The 17,527-nt window shown below is 42.2% G+C and overlaps 1 protein-coding gene across 4 annotated transcripts in view; it reads left to right on the top strand.

Annotated features, from left to right (window-relative positions):
- The window catches only part of LOC139756864 (tetratricopeptide repeat protein 39B-like), a 169,277-nt gene that overhangs the window by 108,825 nt on the left and 42,925 nt on the right, over nt 1-17,527 (top strand). For all 4 annotated transcript variants that reach the window (XM_071676713.1, XM_071676712.1, XM_071676710.1 and 1 more), the window contains one exon: nt 13,654-13,758. In XM_071676713.1, the coding sequence (XP_071532814.1) occupies nt 13,654-13,758 (105 nt within the window). The remainder of the gene's footprint in view (nt 1-13,653; nt 13,759-17,527) is intronic.

Below are 17,527 nucleotides of genomic sequence, written 5' to 3'. Positions count from 1 at the left end.
AGTGCTTGCAGGCAGTGACCGAGAACTGGTATTGCGCCCAGTGCTGCTTGAAGTCGAGACTTGTTGTTGCCAGGGCTGCTTCACCCACTCCTTAACGTCCCTCCACCAAACGTTCGATATCCTGCCGTGTGGATGTTGGAATTAAGTGGATCAACCAAATTCTCGGGAGTGGTTAATCACAAGGTGGTCGCGAATCCATGGTTCTCCAGGCTGTTGTAGGCTGCCCATTTGTCGCTCATTATATTATTCCTGGCTGTATTATACTGTTTGATTATAGGAATCAGTGTAGCAGCGTCGAGTTCACGGGCAACAGGTTCTACGAGAGGAATGTCGTAAAACTTCGTGGACTGCTTCTCAGTGTCGCCCAAAACACAATTTTCACACGAAACACGTATTTACTCTTTCCAGATTGCAAATCGTCAGTTTCCACGAGAATACAAGGGCCTTCTACTGACTCTTCCGAACATAAAAAATGCACCAGTCGACACTCGTACTAAGAGACAGGTTTAGACCTTACGGAGCGTATGATTAACAAATTGACATCAGTTTCCACTGCTCTAGACGTGCACCATGTTCCTTTAAAATGTGAATTATTCTCACTTTCCTTGCACTTAGTCAAAACTTTTCTGCCACAGAATCAGATATATTTATGACACCTCGGTAACTGCAAGGTTGGTTACACTTCACACAGTTCACTGTAAGATGAAGGAATAACTTTATCTGCCAGAGAATCAAATACTCACCTCGGGAACTACAAGGTTGGTTACGCTCCCTACAACTCACTCTCGTCTACACTTGACACAGTTCACTTTAGTGTGCAGGACATCTTGCTCTTGAGGAAATTTCCACACTTCACCGTCTTTCCCTCAATTTGATAGGAAATCCTCGCGACGATATCGAAATAGCGGCAGGCACAACACTACACACGGTACTCCTGATTTGAAATTCAAATACGGGGGTGCGGAAGCCTATACAGAGCTGTAATTGGTCGATGAAAATTCACACTGACCAATTAATGTCCTGGGAACATTCACACATGCGCAGAGACCGTCAGACTCTTGATCATGCGCACTGCAGCCTGGCCGCCAGTGTACAAGCGCCCAAAAGCATCGTCGGATGCTCCTTAGAAAAAATATTCCAAAAAAAGTATCGTAATTTCCTAGGGACGTAATCACTTACGGGAGAAATGGTATAGAAGCAGAGGGTCTTAAAATTGCTTAAACTACTAATTCCAAGACTTAGAATCCCAATATTTAGCTTGATTTACGAAATGGTAATAATACTCCTTTTCTAGGACATTATTCTTTTCACCCAAGATGGCCTATGACTCGTTTACTGTATAAAATAGTGATGCTAATTATATTCGAAATACCGGTAATGAAATCAATTATAATGTTATTTCATGTTTCTATGTTGTTGAATTGGATAGGTTTCAACCGCTACAGTTCATTAAGTAAAATTCTCTCTATATACTCATATATATATATATATATATATATATATATATATATATATATATATATATATATATATATTTCATGAACAAACAGTAGATCATTTTCACTGAAGTATCGAAGAAACCATAAACAAAACGAATGGACACATTACCCGGTGTCCAAATTAGCCATACTTAAAGTAATTTATTATCTTTTTGCATCCAGCTTCTGACAAAGTTTTTTTTTTTTCCATCTTTCTGTTCCTTTGCTCTCCCACGCATGACCTCATTCAGGAACGGACCAGACGAGGAAGCGGGCAAGCGGCGGTCCGTTCCCCCCGTCCCGCTTCTGGCCACAACCACATTAATGGTAGGAAATTGAAGGGACGGGTCCGGCCCAGCCTCCGGGAATAAGAAGAAATGTCATTTATTCTTCATGAGAGGAGAGATCTGAGCCGGTGAATGGGAATTACTCCCTTTTTTTTTTTTAATAGAAGTCTGCGTGTGTAGTTCACGGCCCTGTGATTGCTGAAGTTCATGGGAAACTGAGGATTGGGGGGGGGGGGGGGGGAGAAATAGGCAGACTGGTTTGCACATAGGAATGTCGACGAACGGAACGTATCAGAATGTATCGTTTTTGCATGTACGTTGGGAAGCTTAGAGTATAGATGGGATAGGTACGTGGGTATTCATGGATAGGTACGTGGGTGGATATGGATAGGTACGTGGGTATTCATGGATAGGTACGTGGGTGGATATGGATAGGTGCGAATAGATGTTTGGTATGGACTCTGGACTCGCTAGTATAATGCAGTCTCCTCTTTTGCTTTTTCTGATAATATAGCTGTTTTTCGTTCTCTTTCTTTAATATACTGCCATAATTCGTAACAAAAAAAAAATCGTTGTGTAATAGCTATACATGGTCGCATACAATATCGACGTACCTATATTCGTTCCCCATGACCCTCTTCCTCCTCCTGTGGGGGGGGGGGGGGGGAGACCCGTGCAGCGCCCAGGAAGCTGACCACGTCGTTGAGCGGGACCACAGGCATAAGGGTGGTGCATAAGGGTAGTGATGTGTGTATATTTCTATGACGGAGAGTACGGGGAAGTTGAACTGCAAGTGTTGAGATTCTTCATTGTAGCGGCTGCATCGTGGGCATATGTTGAACTGGTGTTTGTGGTGTTGTAGGAATGGATGATGTCCACAAATGGAAACGAGAGAATGCAACACGTTTACATTTGTGCTTACGGAGGACCTTAAACACTGGTTGGGGGATCCGTCTAACTTTAATTGCCTTGGAGTTACTTGAATTTTCCGGTGGCACTCGCATTTACCGGGTCTTGCCTTGACTTGTTCTGTTTTGTATCAGAAAAATCTTTCATGCCGTTTCTCCGCACGCTTTTCCCGAACGTCCTGGATAGAGTGGAGTTTGATCGACGTGGTGTAGGGAAGGGTGGGCTGATGATGTCACTGGGCAGCGATACGATATATGAAGTGGTCAAGTTAATAAAACTGTAGATTAGTCTGTGTGGTTTGGCCGTGTGTGTGGTATTCTGTGGTTACGATGCGTCGTGCAGAATATTTTACATGGTGTACGTCGAAATTACCGTGGTGTACCGTAATATTGGTGTTATGTGATTACAATATGAGCCTTAAAAGGAGAGAGTTTTACAGTTGTGTATGTATGTATGTGTGTTGTTGGATGTATTGTATCGACGCCTTGTGGTTACAGAGTCAGTTTCATCAGCACCAGATGTGCTGCAAGCTAGCTCGGTGGGCCGTAATGTTGAAGTGAATCAAATATTGAATGCAAAATTAGGTTGTGCCAGATACTACAACGTGTCGAACTTAATGCCTCAGAAGTATCGTTTCCCTTGGCTTTATATATATATATATATATATATATATATATATATATATATATATATATATATATATATATATATATACAAATTAAGACATTTATATAAAACTGACGTTTATATCACATGACGTACATTAACAAATCACAGTTGTAGATCATTTATGAAATAACGCCTCGTATATACTGATGGAGTATACCTAAATGTGGACAGTCCAGAATCGTGATGGCTTTACTCTTGTATACAGAGCCGCCACTAGGCGTAAATGGAATGGAAATATATGCACAGTGATGATAACTCCCGACTTTGGTCTGTTTTCTCGTGTGGCCTGGTGGGTGTCGTGCCGTCAGCAGATGATGTGGTGAGTGTAACGTTAGGCGAGTGTATACAAATTTTCCCCCCCCCTCTCTCTACAGCGGACGACGTAAGTTCACGACGCTTTTGGCGTCATCTGTTCACTAGCGCCCTAGTTTCGTGTCGAACAGGAGGTGCCATGTTGTTTATTTCAAAACTGCTATACGTTCCACATGAGCATGATTATTGTATAAGTTATATTTATGTATGATTAAGCGTCTGATAGATTATGTTCTGTGACCCAGTTGATATAAATATATATATACATACATATATATATATATATATATATATATATATATATATATATATATATATATATATATATATATATATACGCAAATTATAGCCAGAAGTTTTCGTAGCAAAGTTCTAGATACGTAGTTAACCCCAGGCATAAGGCTAACCTCTCTCATACAAAGCTAAGCCCTGGTACAAAGTTGACCCCCTGGTACAAAGTTAACCCCAGTACAAAGCTAACCCCCGTTATAAAGCTAACCCTTATTGACAAAGCTAACCTTCGGTACAAAGCTAAGCTTTCCCTGAAGGCAAGTCACGCACGAGTCAGGGTGAAGCATATATTATTCCAGGTAGAGTTTTCGCAAAAAGTATTTAGCTGGGGAGCCATTACCAGCGGGAGGTCGGTCCGTCAAACCCCCCCAGCACCCTCCCACCTTCCTTCCTCGCCCTTCGAAACTAGGGGGGTTTGTCTTAGTCCCCCCCACCCCCACCCCCACCCCCTCGGTCCATGGGGAGGGTAGGCGGGCGGTAATAACGGATAACTGCTCCCCCCTCCACCCCCTTGCCTCTAGGAAGACACGGACCATGGTGTTAATAAATGATGATACTTTGATGAACCTTTATTCCGTTTTATTCCTCGGGCTGTAATGACGCAATAGTACCTCACCTTTTCTCACTACAACCTGTCAAGGAATGCTTTTGAGCAGCTCTCGTAATTTACTCTTAGTTACTGTTAAGTAAGGTTCTGGTAGTGGGACATGAGACAGACAGACACGGATTTGCTGACCAATCATTTGCTAAGACGATATTGGGCTCCCCAGTGCGGTAGTAATGACTTTGGCATATCAAACGAGGCCAATGGGAAGGGCACGCACGCACGCACACAAACACACAAACACCCTGTAGGGAAATATTTAGCAAGCTGTTCATGTCGTACATAAGGCCAAAAGTAAACTTCTCAGGGTTGGACTCCGCACCTCTAGAGGCACAAAGAGCTAATAGAGAAGGTCCAGAGGAGGGCAACAAAGGTGGTACTAGAATGAAGAGAGCTGAGTTTAGAGAGAGAGAGAGAGAGAGAGAGAGAGAGAGAGAGAGGCTATAGAGGCTTTAGATTTGCCCACCTTAGAAGAGAGAAGATTGTAGGGTGACTTGATCACACACTTTAAGTCTTTATGTACAGATTGTCGCTGTGAACAGTTCTTCGAGAGATGTAGGGATAGAACAACCAAAGTACATTACATGAAACAAAGCAAGAAACAGTATAAAGGGATATCAAGGAGGACTTTTATAGTATAAGAGTGGTGGATGGATGGAAGAGATTAACTGTGAGGACATGGTCATTGCAGACACCACACATGAATTCAAAAAGCTGTTTTTTTTTTATTATTTTGCTTTGTCGCTGTCTCCCGCGTTTGCGAGGTAGCGCAAGGAAACAGACGAAAGAATATATAATATAGAATATCCAAGAGACTGGGCCCCACGAGTGTAACTCCCTCCCCGTACTGTGCAAATAGGTAATTAGACACAGGCTTGGGGTGTATGTTCTTGTGCATACATTGGAATACACACGCGGTACATACATACGCAAGAGATGGGGTAGCACGTGTCAGACTCCCTTTCCCGACCTTATTCCATATTGTACAACGCACATCCGCCATACAGGTACCTTTATACGTGAGTCGCGTACTCATGCCAGACCTGTGCCATTAAATGGCACACCGAGAACTTGTCTGTCATTGGCGGGAGCCCGTGCCATGCTTGTTCTTAGTCCAATCTCTCTCTCTCTCTCTCTCTCTCTCTCTCTCTCTCTCTCTCTCTCTCTCTCTCTCTCTCTCTCTCTCTCACCCCGTAACACACCAATAATAATCACAATACGAGTTATCTACATGAACCGATTATTAGTGCTTAGGTACGTACGATTGTTACTGAATGTTGCAAAAGCAGGTCAGATACTGTTCTGAGAACACGTTCCAACGTTCATGTGATGAATTTATTCTGCATATCATGAACGATATATTAAGGGTGGTGCATTGAAGAAAATCATAAGCAGTGCAATATTCCCGGCTGGAGAGCAGACGGAGGAACCGAATATGGCAACACCGTCTAAACACCCGGTAATTATGATTATTCCCCCCGGGGACCTGAGGTGCCAATTAGGCTATTACCTTTATGAAGGACACCCACATGTAGTAATTGTCTCAGGTGTGTTAGTGTGTGTAACACTGTTTCAGGCGTGGTATCATTTCCTGGTAAGTTACATTGTGTGTGTGTGTGTGTGTCCTCGATCGACCGTTAATGGGGCGTAACGTCTTTGTTTACTTATTGGGTTTCCGTAACGGCTCGTTAGTGGGACTCAGAACAGTCAGGTGTAAGGTCTGTGAGTGAGGAGGCAAGGGAGAGGCATACAGTATTCTAGTGGGGAGATGAGGGAGAGGTGTAGATGATGAGCTTCCCAGTGGAGAGTATGGTTTGAGCGGGGAGTAAGTTAAGGGGCGTAGATGTAGAGTACCTTAGTGGGGAGTATACTCAAGAGCGGGGAGTTTTAGGTTAGAGGCGTAGATATATAGTATTTGTTGATCGGGGAGGATAGCGAGACGCGGCCATGTAAGAGTTTGTGATCGGGGAGGAAAAGTGAGAAGCACAGGTTTGGGGTATCAGAGCGGGGAGGAAAGTGAGTGGCGAGGATTTGATAATGTAGTTGCTCGGGCCCTTATTATAATAGCTCAACGGTCGCGTCTTCACCCAGAGACCAGTAAGTCTAGAAATAGTGTGTTTCCGTCGTCTAGAAAGTCGCCGTCACCTACGATGGTGCATCTGAAAAATGTCGTTTTGGACGGTAGCTTTAGGAAGTGTACCTGGAAAGTACGTCAGTGACTTTGGACGGTAAATAAGCAAAGCGCCACCATGATTTAGGCCGGTAGAGCTCAAAAGACATCATTACAGTAAGTCCACCCCTCTAGAGAAAGTTCCACCTGGGAGTGTATATCTAGAAACCGCCACTCTCATTCTGGATGATACGTCTAGAAAGTCACCATCGCAGAGAGTGACGGTAATTCTAGAATGCGTCACTCACAGGACGGTAGGTCTATATAGTGCGTTACCGTCAACTATGACAGATCGAGAAAGCGTCACTGTCAACCCCAAGATAGTCAGTCGATCTCTGAGAGAGAGAAAAAAAAGGTAGCCTTTGCTCGGGAAATCTTGTATCATCAGCAGTGTTGGGCAGACAGTTTAAAAATCGCGTGCCGCCTGGCAGTTTACTGCAGTAGGCCGTGAGCCGACCAACAGTTGGTTGTTTACCCAGAGCGGCAAGGGCGGGCTCTGACGAAGTCATCGTCGACTTTAAGTGGGTTTACGATACAAGAAACAGGCAAGGGTGGTCACCCGATGGGAATCTGGAATGACACATTTTTTTTTTTTTTTCCGTGGCATTCACGGAAGATACGGACCTGCAGTGCGAAGTGATTATTGGTGTTTGTAGTGTTAAACATTGCACGTTAGTTAGAGGAAAGCTGAAGTTAAAGGGGGTAGTTACAATATATATATATATATATATATATATATATATATATATATATATATATATATAGAGAGAGAGAGAGAGAGAGAGAGAGAGAGAGAGAGAGAGAAGGGGGCCAAGTGAGGATATTCCCTCAAAGGCTCAGTCCTCTGTTCTTAACGCTACCGCGCTAAAGCGGGAAACGGCGAACAGTATAAGAAAAGAATATATATATATATATATATATATATATATATATATATATATATATATATATATAACGCCAGAACGAATGTGCTGTAACGAGGCAATTAAATTGCTTTAAAGTAGAAGGATTTTATGTGCGTGATTTTTCTGAAATGAGAACTGCAGGGGGAAATACCTGTAAATTAATAGACGTTATGACAATTATTTCGTATAATGATGGTAGGTATTTTCAGCCGCAAGTAGCTTAGTTAACTTGCAGGTGGGCGAGTTAAGCCCTATATATATATATATATATATATATATATATATATATATATATATATATATATATATACATATATATATATATTATATATATGTACATATATAATGTTTGATATGTGAATAGTACGCCCATCATATATATATATTATGTACAAAGTATGGTATATTCTTTTCTTACAATAGGGTGTTTTAAGTTGTGGTATTATTAAGATAATAACCATAACATCACAAATCTGAAAACTCAGATAAAGCACTGAGCTCGGTTGCTTGTGCTTGGTATGGTTTATACAAGCCAAGAGCAGCTGTCATCCTTAAAGTCACCATGAAGGTGATGGGTAATTCCTGCAAGAAGTACACTTAACCTAGATTTTTTTTTTTTTTGTTAAGGTTAAGTTTATTGGATAAACGATTAAATCATAAATTAGACAAGTGTTACATCATTTAATATTCGCCATACAACGAAGAAAACATTACCCAGCATATGAAATGTCTGCAGTAATGTAAGATGTTATCATATTCTAGTAAGATTATTTTTTTTTCATATATTTAAAGGATGATTCGCGAACATATGAACTTGTACTGAACACTAAATAAAGTATTATCGTTGGAGTTGATTGATATATCACCTGATTAGTTGTTCAGTACACGTCAGAGTTAAACAGCAATCAATCCTTGATAGATATTCGTCTTTGAAGCCGAGAAGGTAAAATGACTATTTTCTTCAGTATATTCAATTTGCATTTTTTTTTTTTTGTAGGTCGTGGTATACCATACGTGTCTCATAATGCTTTCACCGACCGTAAACATCCTCTTGTATACTCATATAACATTACTGACTTTATTTTTTTTTCTTCTGAAAATTAGCGAGACTCGAGGGAAATGTTTTTCGTAAAAGATGTAATCAAGACAGACGCGCCATCTGCACATCGGCGGCAAACTAGATTTGAATATGTAATCGGCAGCCGAGCCTCTTTAGTTAAGGTCACGTCAGCTTTAAAGTCCTATATCCAATAGCAGCATCACGCTTTCCCTTCACTTGAAATAGATTCATTTGAAAACTGTCACACGAGGCAGTTCATCACCCATAACCATATTTAAAACATTAAAGATTTCAAAAACCTTCATGTCGATTTACCCATAAGTGTAGACGACCCTTGGAACTCATCCTCCGTCTTCACGGAAGGTCATGAGCTAAATGGCGTATGGGTTTAGTGGGTGTTGGTGACCCATTCCCGTGGCTGTGAATATTCAGACAGAGCGCCATTTTCTAGTGGCACCGTTGCTGCTGCTGCTAATGGTTTTATTCAGCTTAACTAAAAGCCTAGTCGAATTTGTGTCAGGGCTGACATTTATTTATTAATCCCATAAGTCGAGCAGATTTGCAGCAGATTTCAAGCTAACGTCATATAAATATACACACGGCCAGAGATGCCAGCCAGCCATGACACATTAAAACTGCAGCGTCGCCATAGAGGAACCGAATATAGAGAAGGATGTGTTTAGCTCCTCCGAGCGAAGTCAAGACTAGGTTAGCTTAAGCTTTAATTAGTCCGTTTTCATGACGATATTCGTATGCTTTTACGTGCAGACCTTCAACAATTTAGGTTCCTACAGCTTGCAGTAGTCTTAACTTGGCAGACGTTCGATCAGTGTATAAATGTTTTGAGCATTTTCTCCACGTATCGAAAGATGTCAATGTTGAACGGAAGCGGCGCCATTGGTCCGTTTAACTATGCGTCAGTTCTTTCGAAGTCATTATTGTATTTCATCTCCCATATTTTTGAAATATATAGAGTGTGTGCTTTGTGTGGATGAATTACAAGATGCAAAATTTGAATACCAATCCTTCAAGATTGAATGGTCTGTGATGTAAGATAATGTATAACATGCATGGTATACCGTCTTGTGTGCAGGTTTTCTGGCGAGTATGTTCTGTGAGCGAGGGCTTCCCTTGGTCGAGCCAGCAGAAGGTGGGGGTGACTAGGGCGGCAGCTGACATGGTTCTGAGTTAAGACGACACAGGGGGGAGGTTTTAAAGCATAGCCTCGTTCCAGAATGTTCTTACAGTATAATGTGAAATGGTTAAGTCTCAGGGAGCGATACGTAATGAAGAAATTACATGTTCTCAAAGAACAGTGTAAATTTATATGGAGAAACGGTTATTTTTTTCTTTTTTTTTTTTGTAAATTGGGGAGTATTTGGGTCTGGTTGTTGAATGCAGCTTATGTGTGTCGTATTTGAGAGATTTTTTTTCCTTCCTAGATTATGTGAGAAAAGTGGGTTGCACCGCCCGGTCTACATCCGGTAAACGTTGAAGGTCTTGAAATGTTATTTAGGATCGCTGACATATCGAGAGCCACAAGATAAAGAGGTGTTTTTCATAAAGGATTTTCGAAGTGTCTGATAACCATGGATTTACAACCAGATTCGGAGCAAAATGTTATACGGTTCACGACTAATCAGGGCGCTGTTTTATTTTCTGCTTGAGAGAGAGAGAGAGAGAGAGAGAGAGAGAGAGAGAGAGAGAGAGAGAGTTCGGAGTGTGCGCACGCGCGCTTTCCAGAGCCCCCCAAACACACACACACTCATATGATGGTACTGAATTTCTTTTTTATGCAAGTGGTTTGTTTTGTGTGATGCGCTATCGGGATTTTCTTCTTTATATGTTAACATTATGGATAGAATAGGTTTAAACGACGTTAGATAACGGAAGATGATCCCAATCCCGCTTTATCGTACTTTTACCGACTGGTGCCTTGCAGAACGTATCAGCATATCGGCTTGAATTATGTTTCTCAGGTTTGGTTACCGCGAAGGTCCGGAGGAGGGCAGGAAGGATGGCACCAGCGTGAAGAGAGCTGAGTAACACTGCGGATTTTTAGACTAAAGACTTGGAATTTGTCTTTCGTGGAAGAGGGAAGAGTGAGGGTTAATTTGATCACAACCTTTAGGATTTTTGAACCAGAGCACAGCTCTTTGGAAGGTGCTGGGAGTATAATAACCAGAGGTCACAACCTGATATTAAGACGGAAACTCGTTAGAAAAGATGTAAAGAGATACTTCTGTGATATGTGCTGCATATGAAAGGAATAGATTGTGATGAAAGTGTGAATGTGGAAAATATTCTAGCGGGGCCAGCGTGTGTAGCACTCTTATATGCAAGTGGCTAATGATTAAGTTGTAAAGACTTTATGAATGTAAAATGATTGAATCACTGCCATGATGAATATATAATCGCATTGTAGCTAATTCCGTGAGCGTAAAAATATCTAAAGAACGCGGTGGTAGTGTTTTGACTTTCCAGGAACGCTGGCCATGCGAGAATTATTACAGGGAAAACACGAGCAGCGTAAATTACATGGTGGATATCATGACATCAATCTCATCAGGGTTGGAATTGATTTAGCTTGTAATAATAACCTGAGCCCATGTGGCAGCACGAGACGCCAACCTACCCCTCCCCCCTCCCGGGACCCTAGCAAGTGGAGACACATTGGGGGGTCCCCCCCCCTTCAGGATGGTTCATGGCCTCCCCTACCCCACATGGTCGACAGCAACTGAAAGCCTACTAGATTTCCTTCCTTCAGGCACTGGGAGCCAGCTCCCCCACTTCTGATTTATTCTTTTCATATTCTGCAGAGTTGGGAAATGTAAGCTCAGACCAGTAGGAATGTTTTATGATTATAAATCAAAGCGAAGGACATTGTTTTTATGTTAGTGGACTTCCAGTAAGAGAGGTTTGGTCAGTTTATTGTTCAAGACAAACTTGAGTTTGCCATCAACTGAATATTTTCCCTCCGGCGTTTTCCAAGGCTAAGTTACATTAGGTTAGGTATGTACGCTAACCTAACCTAACTCTGCCTAACCTAGCCTCTAAAACCATAAGATTCATAATAATGTACCGTAACTCTGGCTAACCTAGCCTAGAAACCATGATTCATAATCTACCGTAACTCTACCTAATCTAGCCTAGAAACCACAGATTCATTCATAACGTTAAAACCGTATAGTAAGAGACATTATTAGTATAAATTGTGGATTCAAACTAGGTTGGTTGGGATGTTGCTGGGAATTATAAAATTGGCCGACTGGTGGAACAGTCGTTGCGTGAAGAAGTAAATAATGACTGGAGGACGCGCATCGGCCAATTGTAGATTGGTACAGTCATACCAGGAGAGAAGAAAAAGGGGGTAATGGAAAAAAAAAAAAATGTCTGATCTTCGTTTTGAAGTCACCCTAGAACGCCCTCCGAACAGCATTGACGTCTGGGTGTTCTTCCCCGTCTGGGGGTCTTCCCCAAGAGAAAGATCCTCCCCTCCTCACCCCAGCTCGTCTGACCTTCGCCGGACTGCTTGTGCCCTTCCCTCCAACAGCCCCCCTCCACCCCAGTATCAACAGCGGTGGGGTTACACCGCAAGATTTACCACTGAACACCATGTCGCTTTTTGTCGATGCTTCTCGCTGATATATGTCGCCTTCCCACACGCTCACATAATGACTCCCTCACTGGCAAATGCTGAGCTGGGATTGGAAACCCAGTAGTTGCAGATCCAGTAGAAGCTTCCAGCCCATGTTTTTGTTGACTTTTAAACCTCCCTCACTCTTCAGTTTGGTCAGCACTTTATGCATGACGGTGAGGCCTTTAAGTTAGCACGACATTGCGACTTATGAACATGATGCTACGAACTTTGAGCTTGACGGTACGACCCCCTAAGCACTGCTTTATGACATTGGGCTGTATTTCTATCCAGGCCCTTAAGGAAGTACGAGATTATACTCAAGGTTGGTAACATCCAGAGAGGGTTAAGATGTACGTAACCTTTTATATCATTTCTTTCGCATACAGACCATTAGGGCTTGAAATGCTTACCCTTAACTGCAAGTATAATCAGGGTTGTGGAAACTACGGCAGGTTGTTAGATCCTTCTGTGTTTTTACCCTTGTTCTGACCACGCGGCTCATAACTCCCATCTCACCGTGTCACCCATTTCTACACCCATCATCTCATTCTCCCCATTAGTTTTAACTCCCATGAGCTTGTAGCTCCTAACCCAAATTTGACACTCTTCCTAAGACTGTTAGCCACATTCACCTATCAGCTTCCCAATAATATTCCTCCCCTTTCCATTAATACAGCTTATTTCATGACTAGGTTCGAATCCTGGTCGAGACAGCCGGCCCACAGTCCACGTAGCTGTTCTTCCATCCTTAGGGGCTAGCGTCGATAAAGATGGGTACCTGACATAGTTTAGGATATGTCTGTGTGCCTTCCTGCATGAACCTGTCCCACGAACTGGTCGATAGTGTCAGATGGAGTCCAACAGTCACAATACAAGGCGCTTATCTCATCCAGGGATATATAGTTTGCGTCACCATCGTATACAAATTATACGTACAATCCGTTCAGACAGCTGTGTGATGTGATTCTGAAGTGGCATAGCGTAGCCTTATATGACTCCGTATATTGTGTTATATGCAGGACTGGTAATGTTTGAAAGATAACATAGGAATGCAATTCTCATTGATGTTATATACTTTAGGAAGAGTGCACGATATTTATGATGTTAAGAGACCTGCCCTTTATAATATATTAGTTATTCCCTTGAGCACGTTAGTACTGTCCTTGGGTATGACGAATCTTGACCCTATACTTAAAGGGTCAGGTGAAAAGCCAAGGTCATTATACCCCACAGGTCATATAATAATGAATGCTGTAGTGTTTGAAGTCAAAGCATCTATCATAGGTCATGAGTTGGGGGGTAGTCTAACTACATGTTGTTCTCTGCAGGGTGTGCGAGATGGACCTGTCAACGGCCATGGAGGAAGCAAAACTGGCCTGCAGCTACTTCTTCAACAACCGCTTCGAGGAGGCCAGGGCTATCATGAGACCATGGTTAGTACCCTTACCTTGCTTTCCCGTGGCTCCGGTAATTTGTAATCTTGAGATTTTTCGCACGAATTTTGGTCTGCAGTTGACAGTGTTTGCCGGCCTGAACTGCCCATGGACACCAATCCTGTCATTGTGCCAGAAAAAAATAAAATCATTGAATAGGTAAAATAATTGTTCCAGAGTTTATGAAATGATGATATACTGATGCTTTAGAAACATATCAGTGATCCAGAATACACCACATTATGCCATGGAAACTTAAGGGGTGAAAGCTATTCTAGCTTCGCTTCGGGCGAACTTTGGTGAACTGGAACTTCTCGCGTGGAAGAAACCAGAGAAATGGCTTTGTCAGTTCGAAGGGAAGCAACAACAGGGTGAAGGAAAAGGTTAACAAGAGACAGATAATGCAGTGTGTGACCGAGCAGACAAAACGTCGTTAAGGTTATCTGCTTGTAACAGTCGAGATGTGTGCACACAGTCAGTAGATAGGGAAATAAACTCTGATTTTCCCCCGTCCATTGTCAACAGTAATAGCCGCAGGACTGGTTATATAATTGGTGGCTACGGAGCCGGGGCCCGACTCTCTCCGCAACCCGAGTAGCTTGCTTTAAAGAGGATGTGTTAGTCGTTGGAATATCCATTTTTTTTTTTTTCTGAAGCAGACGTACATATCTCAATTAATACCGTGTGATAGGTTACATGGACTTAAAAGAGGTGTTAAGTTGGTTATGTATTTTCAGGAAAGACTGTATTCTGAAAGGTCACACGATTGGCTCCTGACCTGAGTAAGGGACATTTCATACAGCTTCATACTGGAGATGAATGAATGGAAATACTGGATTATTAATTATATCCCATACTTGCTTCTTACTCAGGCCAAGACTCCCTCGTCTTAACACGCACAAGATTAGCAAATTCAAATGCGAGTAAGATATTACATTCAGACTCACGCATATTCGTATAATGTATCTCAAAAAAACTGCCTCCGTATTGAAGGAGATAGTCACACGCGTGTCCATATGCGTGACGCCAATGTCTTGTATGGGAAACGTATCCGACGTTTTACTCCTTTAAGTTTTAGATAATTATAAAACATTTACCATGTAAATCATAGATGCGGGTCTAGGTGTTCATTCGTTATATAATTCCGAGGAAATTGATTTACAGTACGCTTTCTGGCAACATCTTGCATGAAACTAGATACTTTTCTTCCATTACTTTCTTGTACAGAATTCGTGTCTGCTTTTAATACAAACGTAACACCACAAGCAGGCCTTAACCTAACTAGAAACTCTTCCAGTAATATACATCCAGAGTCATGATGTCACAGTAAAGCTTCGCCCAATCAGAAAACGGGAAATTCAAAGCCATGGCGTCACAGTAGCAGTTTTGGCCAATAAGGGAGCGTGACCTTTCATCCAGTCACAGAGCAACATATCCTCGACGTCACTAAAACCTCTTTCGGACTTACAGGCAGGGACTTCCTCCCTCCCTCTCTTGCGCCAGAAGAAAAATTCCTCCCACCTCACTCTTCCTCACCCACTAAGACTTCCCCCGCGTATATCCTGAGCTATTGTTCCGTGAGGAGCTGAATGGGCACCTTTTGTCCTACGTTTTATGGCCGGGATTGTTTGTGGGTCCCACGAGGAAATAGGTTAGCTGTGTCAAAAGGAAACATCCATCAAGGATGTATTGTAGCCAACTGCAGACGGTGCTTCTCCCGCACGTAATGGAATATCATTATTTTGTCTTAACGCCACATGTCCTTCATGCATTAGCATTTCTGTTGTACTATATTTGTTAAAACGGTTATCATGAATGTGTAAAGTAATACCGTTTTTTCGATTTGGTTCGTTAAAGTTATAGTGATGTAAGAGATGCCATGTTCATTTTGTCGTAGAGGAAGTCTATAATTGCCGTGAAAGTGGCTATAATGGAGAGAAAGGATACTCATAAGTCTCCGTGTGTATATAGTTTCCATACTTGCTCACTGCCATCAGAGTTTGAACCCAGGCGCGCGTCAGGCTGCTGCTTCCCATTGTATCTAGGTGGAGATCGCTCACACGAGAATTGACCGTTATGAAGCTTCCCTTTGTCGAACAGTGAAGCTTTGAAATATCATTCCCACTCTCGTGTTGCCCCTCCTCCTAAAACCTCTTTACTTGTACGCATTAGGTCTAATTTCATTTCATGCTTTACGTGTTTTACTCTCGAGATGGCCATATAAAAAAAACCATAAGCCTGGGTTGTAGCGTCAGCCAGGGGTACGTGTTGCAATACGTAAACCTCTGATGGATGGCGAAACACCGGGAAGAATCGTCACGACATTAATTGGTGGTTAACCTACGCTCAAAAGGCCAGGATAAAACCTACTAGCACGACCATTAAACAGCTGGGTAATGGTCTGGTGTATCACTTTACCCCTGCAGATGAAAGATAACGCCATTGTACCTCAGGGTCTAACTATGGTTATGACTAAGCATATCAGTGATTCTGTGTGGATCAGTCTGATTAGGAGTGTGGGGAAAGCTTTGTAACTTAGATAAGGGCATTGCCATAAATCCTTTCCTTTACGTTGTACCTGGCGCTCGACACGTTGAGGAAGGTCGCTTTGCTTCCCTTACCACACCGTGACCACTGCATGAATACTTCAGCAGGACTTTGGCCTCTGCTCTGCATTGTATACATGACGCTTGTAGCTGAACACGGGTCATGCGTGCAAAGGAGACGAAGGAGACTCAGCCTAGTATTTCCTGGCATCGGAAAGACTGGTAACTGACAGTAACCAAAGCAGTTGTGTATATCTCCCATCGCGTGCATGTTTGCCGTGTCCACTGAGCGAATGGATTTAAGTCTAATGCATACAGATGGTCTGATTTGTTTCATGGATGTATTGCAGTACATATCATTACGTTAAGCAATTTACTCTTATCTCCGAGGTAAAAATTCTGTTTTAACCCTGGTGAGAATGACGCTATAAGCCTTGCATATGATAGCGTGACCTTTTGACCTGGCCCTTAACGATCGCGTCAAAGGTCATGTTGTCGTGCTTAAAGGTCGCACTGCCGTGCTCAAGGGATTAAATACTTAATGGTAGCACAGGTAAAAATTATTCTTAGATTTGACCAGGAACATACAAACCTGTGCCACAAGGTTAAATGAAAAAAAATTCGCCCGTGCATGTCGTCATAATCTGGCTGCATTCGAACTCTTGCACGAACGACAACTTGACCTACAAATATGTAAGTTACATGCGAGTGGGCGGACCACCAGCCCGGGATATGAAAAGAGCCTGGCTGAGCCAACCCGAAAACCCCCCCAGCCTAGCACGTTCCCAGGTCTTGGATACGAGGTATTAACCAAATGATTATTAATTTTATCAGCATGATAAGCAGTCGTATTTATTAGAAAGTCATGTTGTGAAAGTCACTCTGTAAATATATTGAAGTTATACATTGATTAAACCTGCAAGGAAAATCGTGTGATAGTCATGTTCATGATTAGCATGAACCGTATCTAACCGAATATATATATGTATATATATATATATATATATATATATATATATATATATATATATATATATATATATATATTTCGATTTAACCTGCATAACGTCACTGAAACAATATTACAGTTAGTAGCAGTCAGGTCAGGGGAAAACATAAGCAAGATATGAATGAAAATATAAGCGGCATTTGATTCTATCCAGTCCTGGCTTGAATATTGCGGTTTAACCTTTAGATATATTTCTCTTTCAGACACGCGGCGA

The sequence above is a fragment of the Panulirus ornatus genome, chromosome 23 (genome assembly GCF_036320965.1).
Source record: "Panulirus ornatus isolate Po-2019 chromosome 23, ASM3632096v1, whole genome shotgun sequence".
Taxonomy (NCBI): Eukaryota; Metazoa; Arthropoda; class Malacostraca; order Decapoda; family Palinuridae; genus Panulirus; species Panulirus ornatus.
Note: the sequence above shows the minus strand (reverse complement) of the source record. Positions and strands in the feature narration are given on the sequence as shown.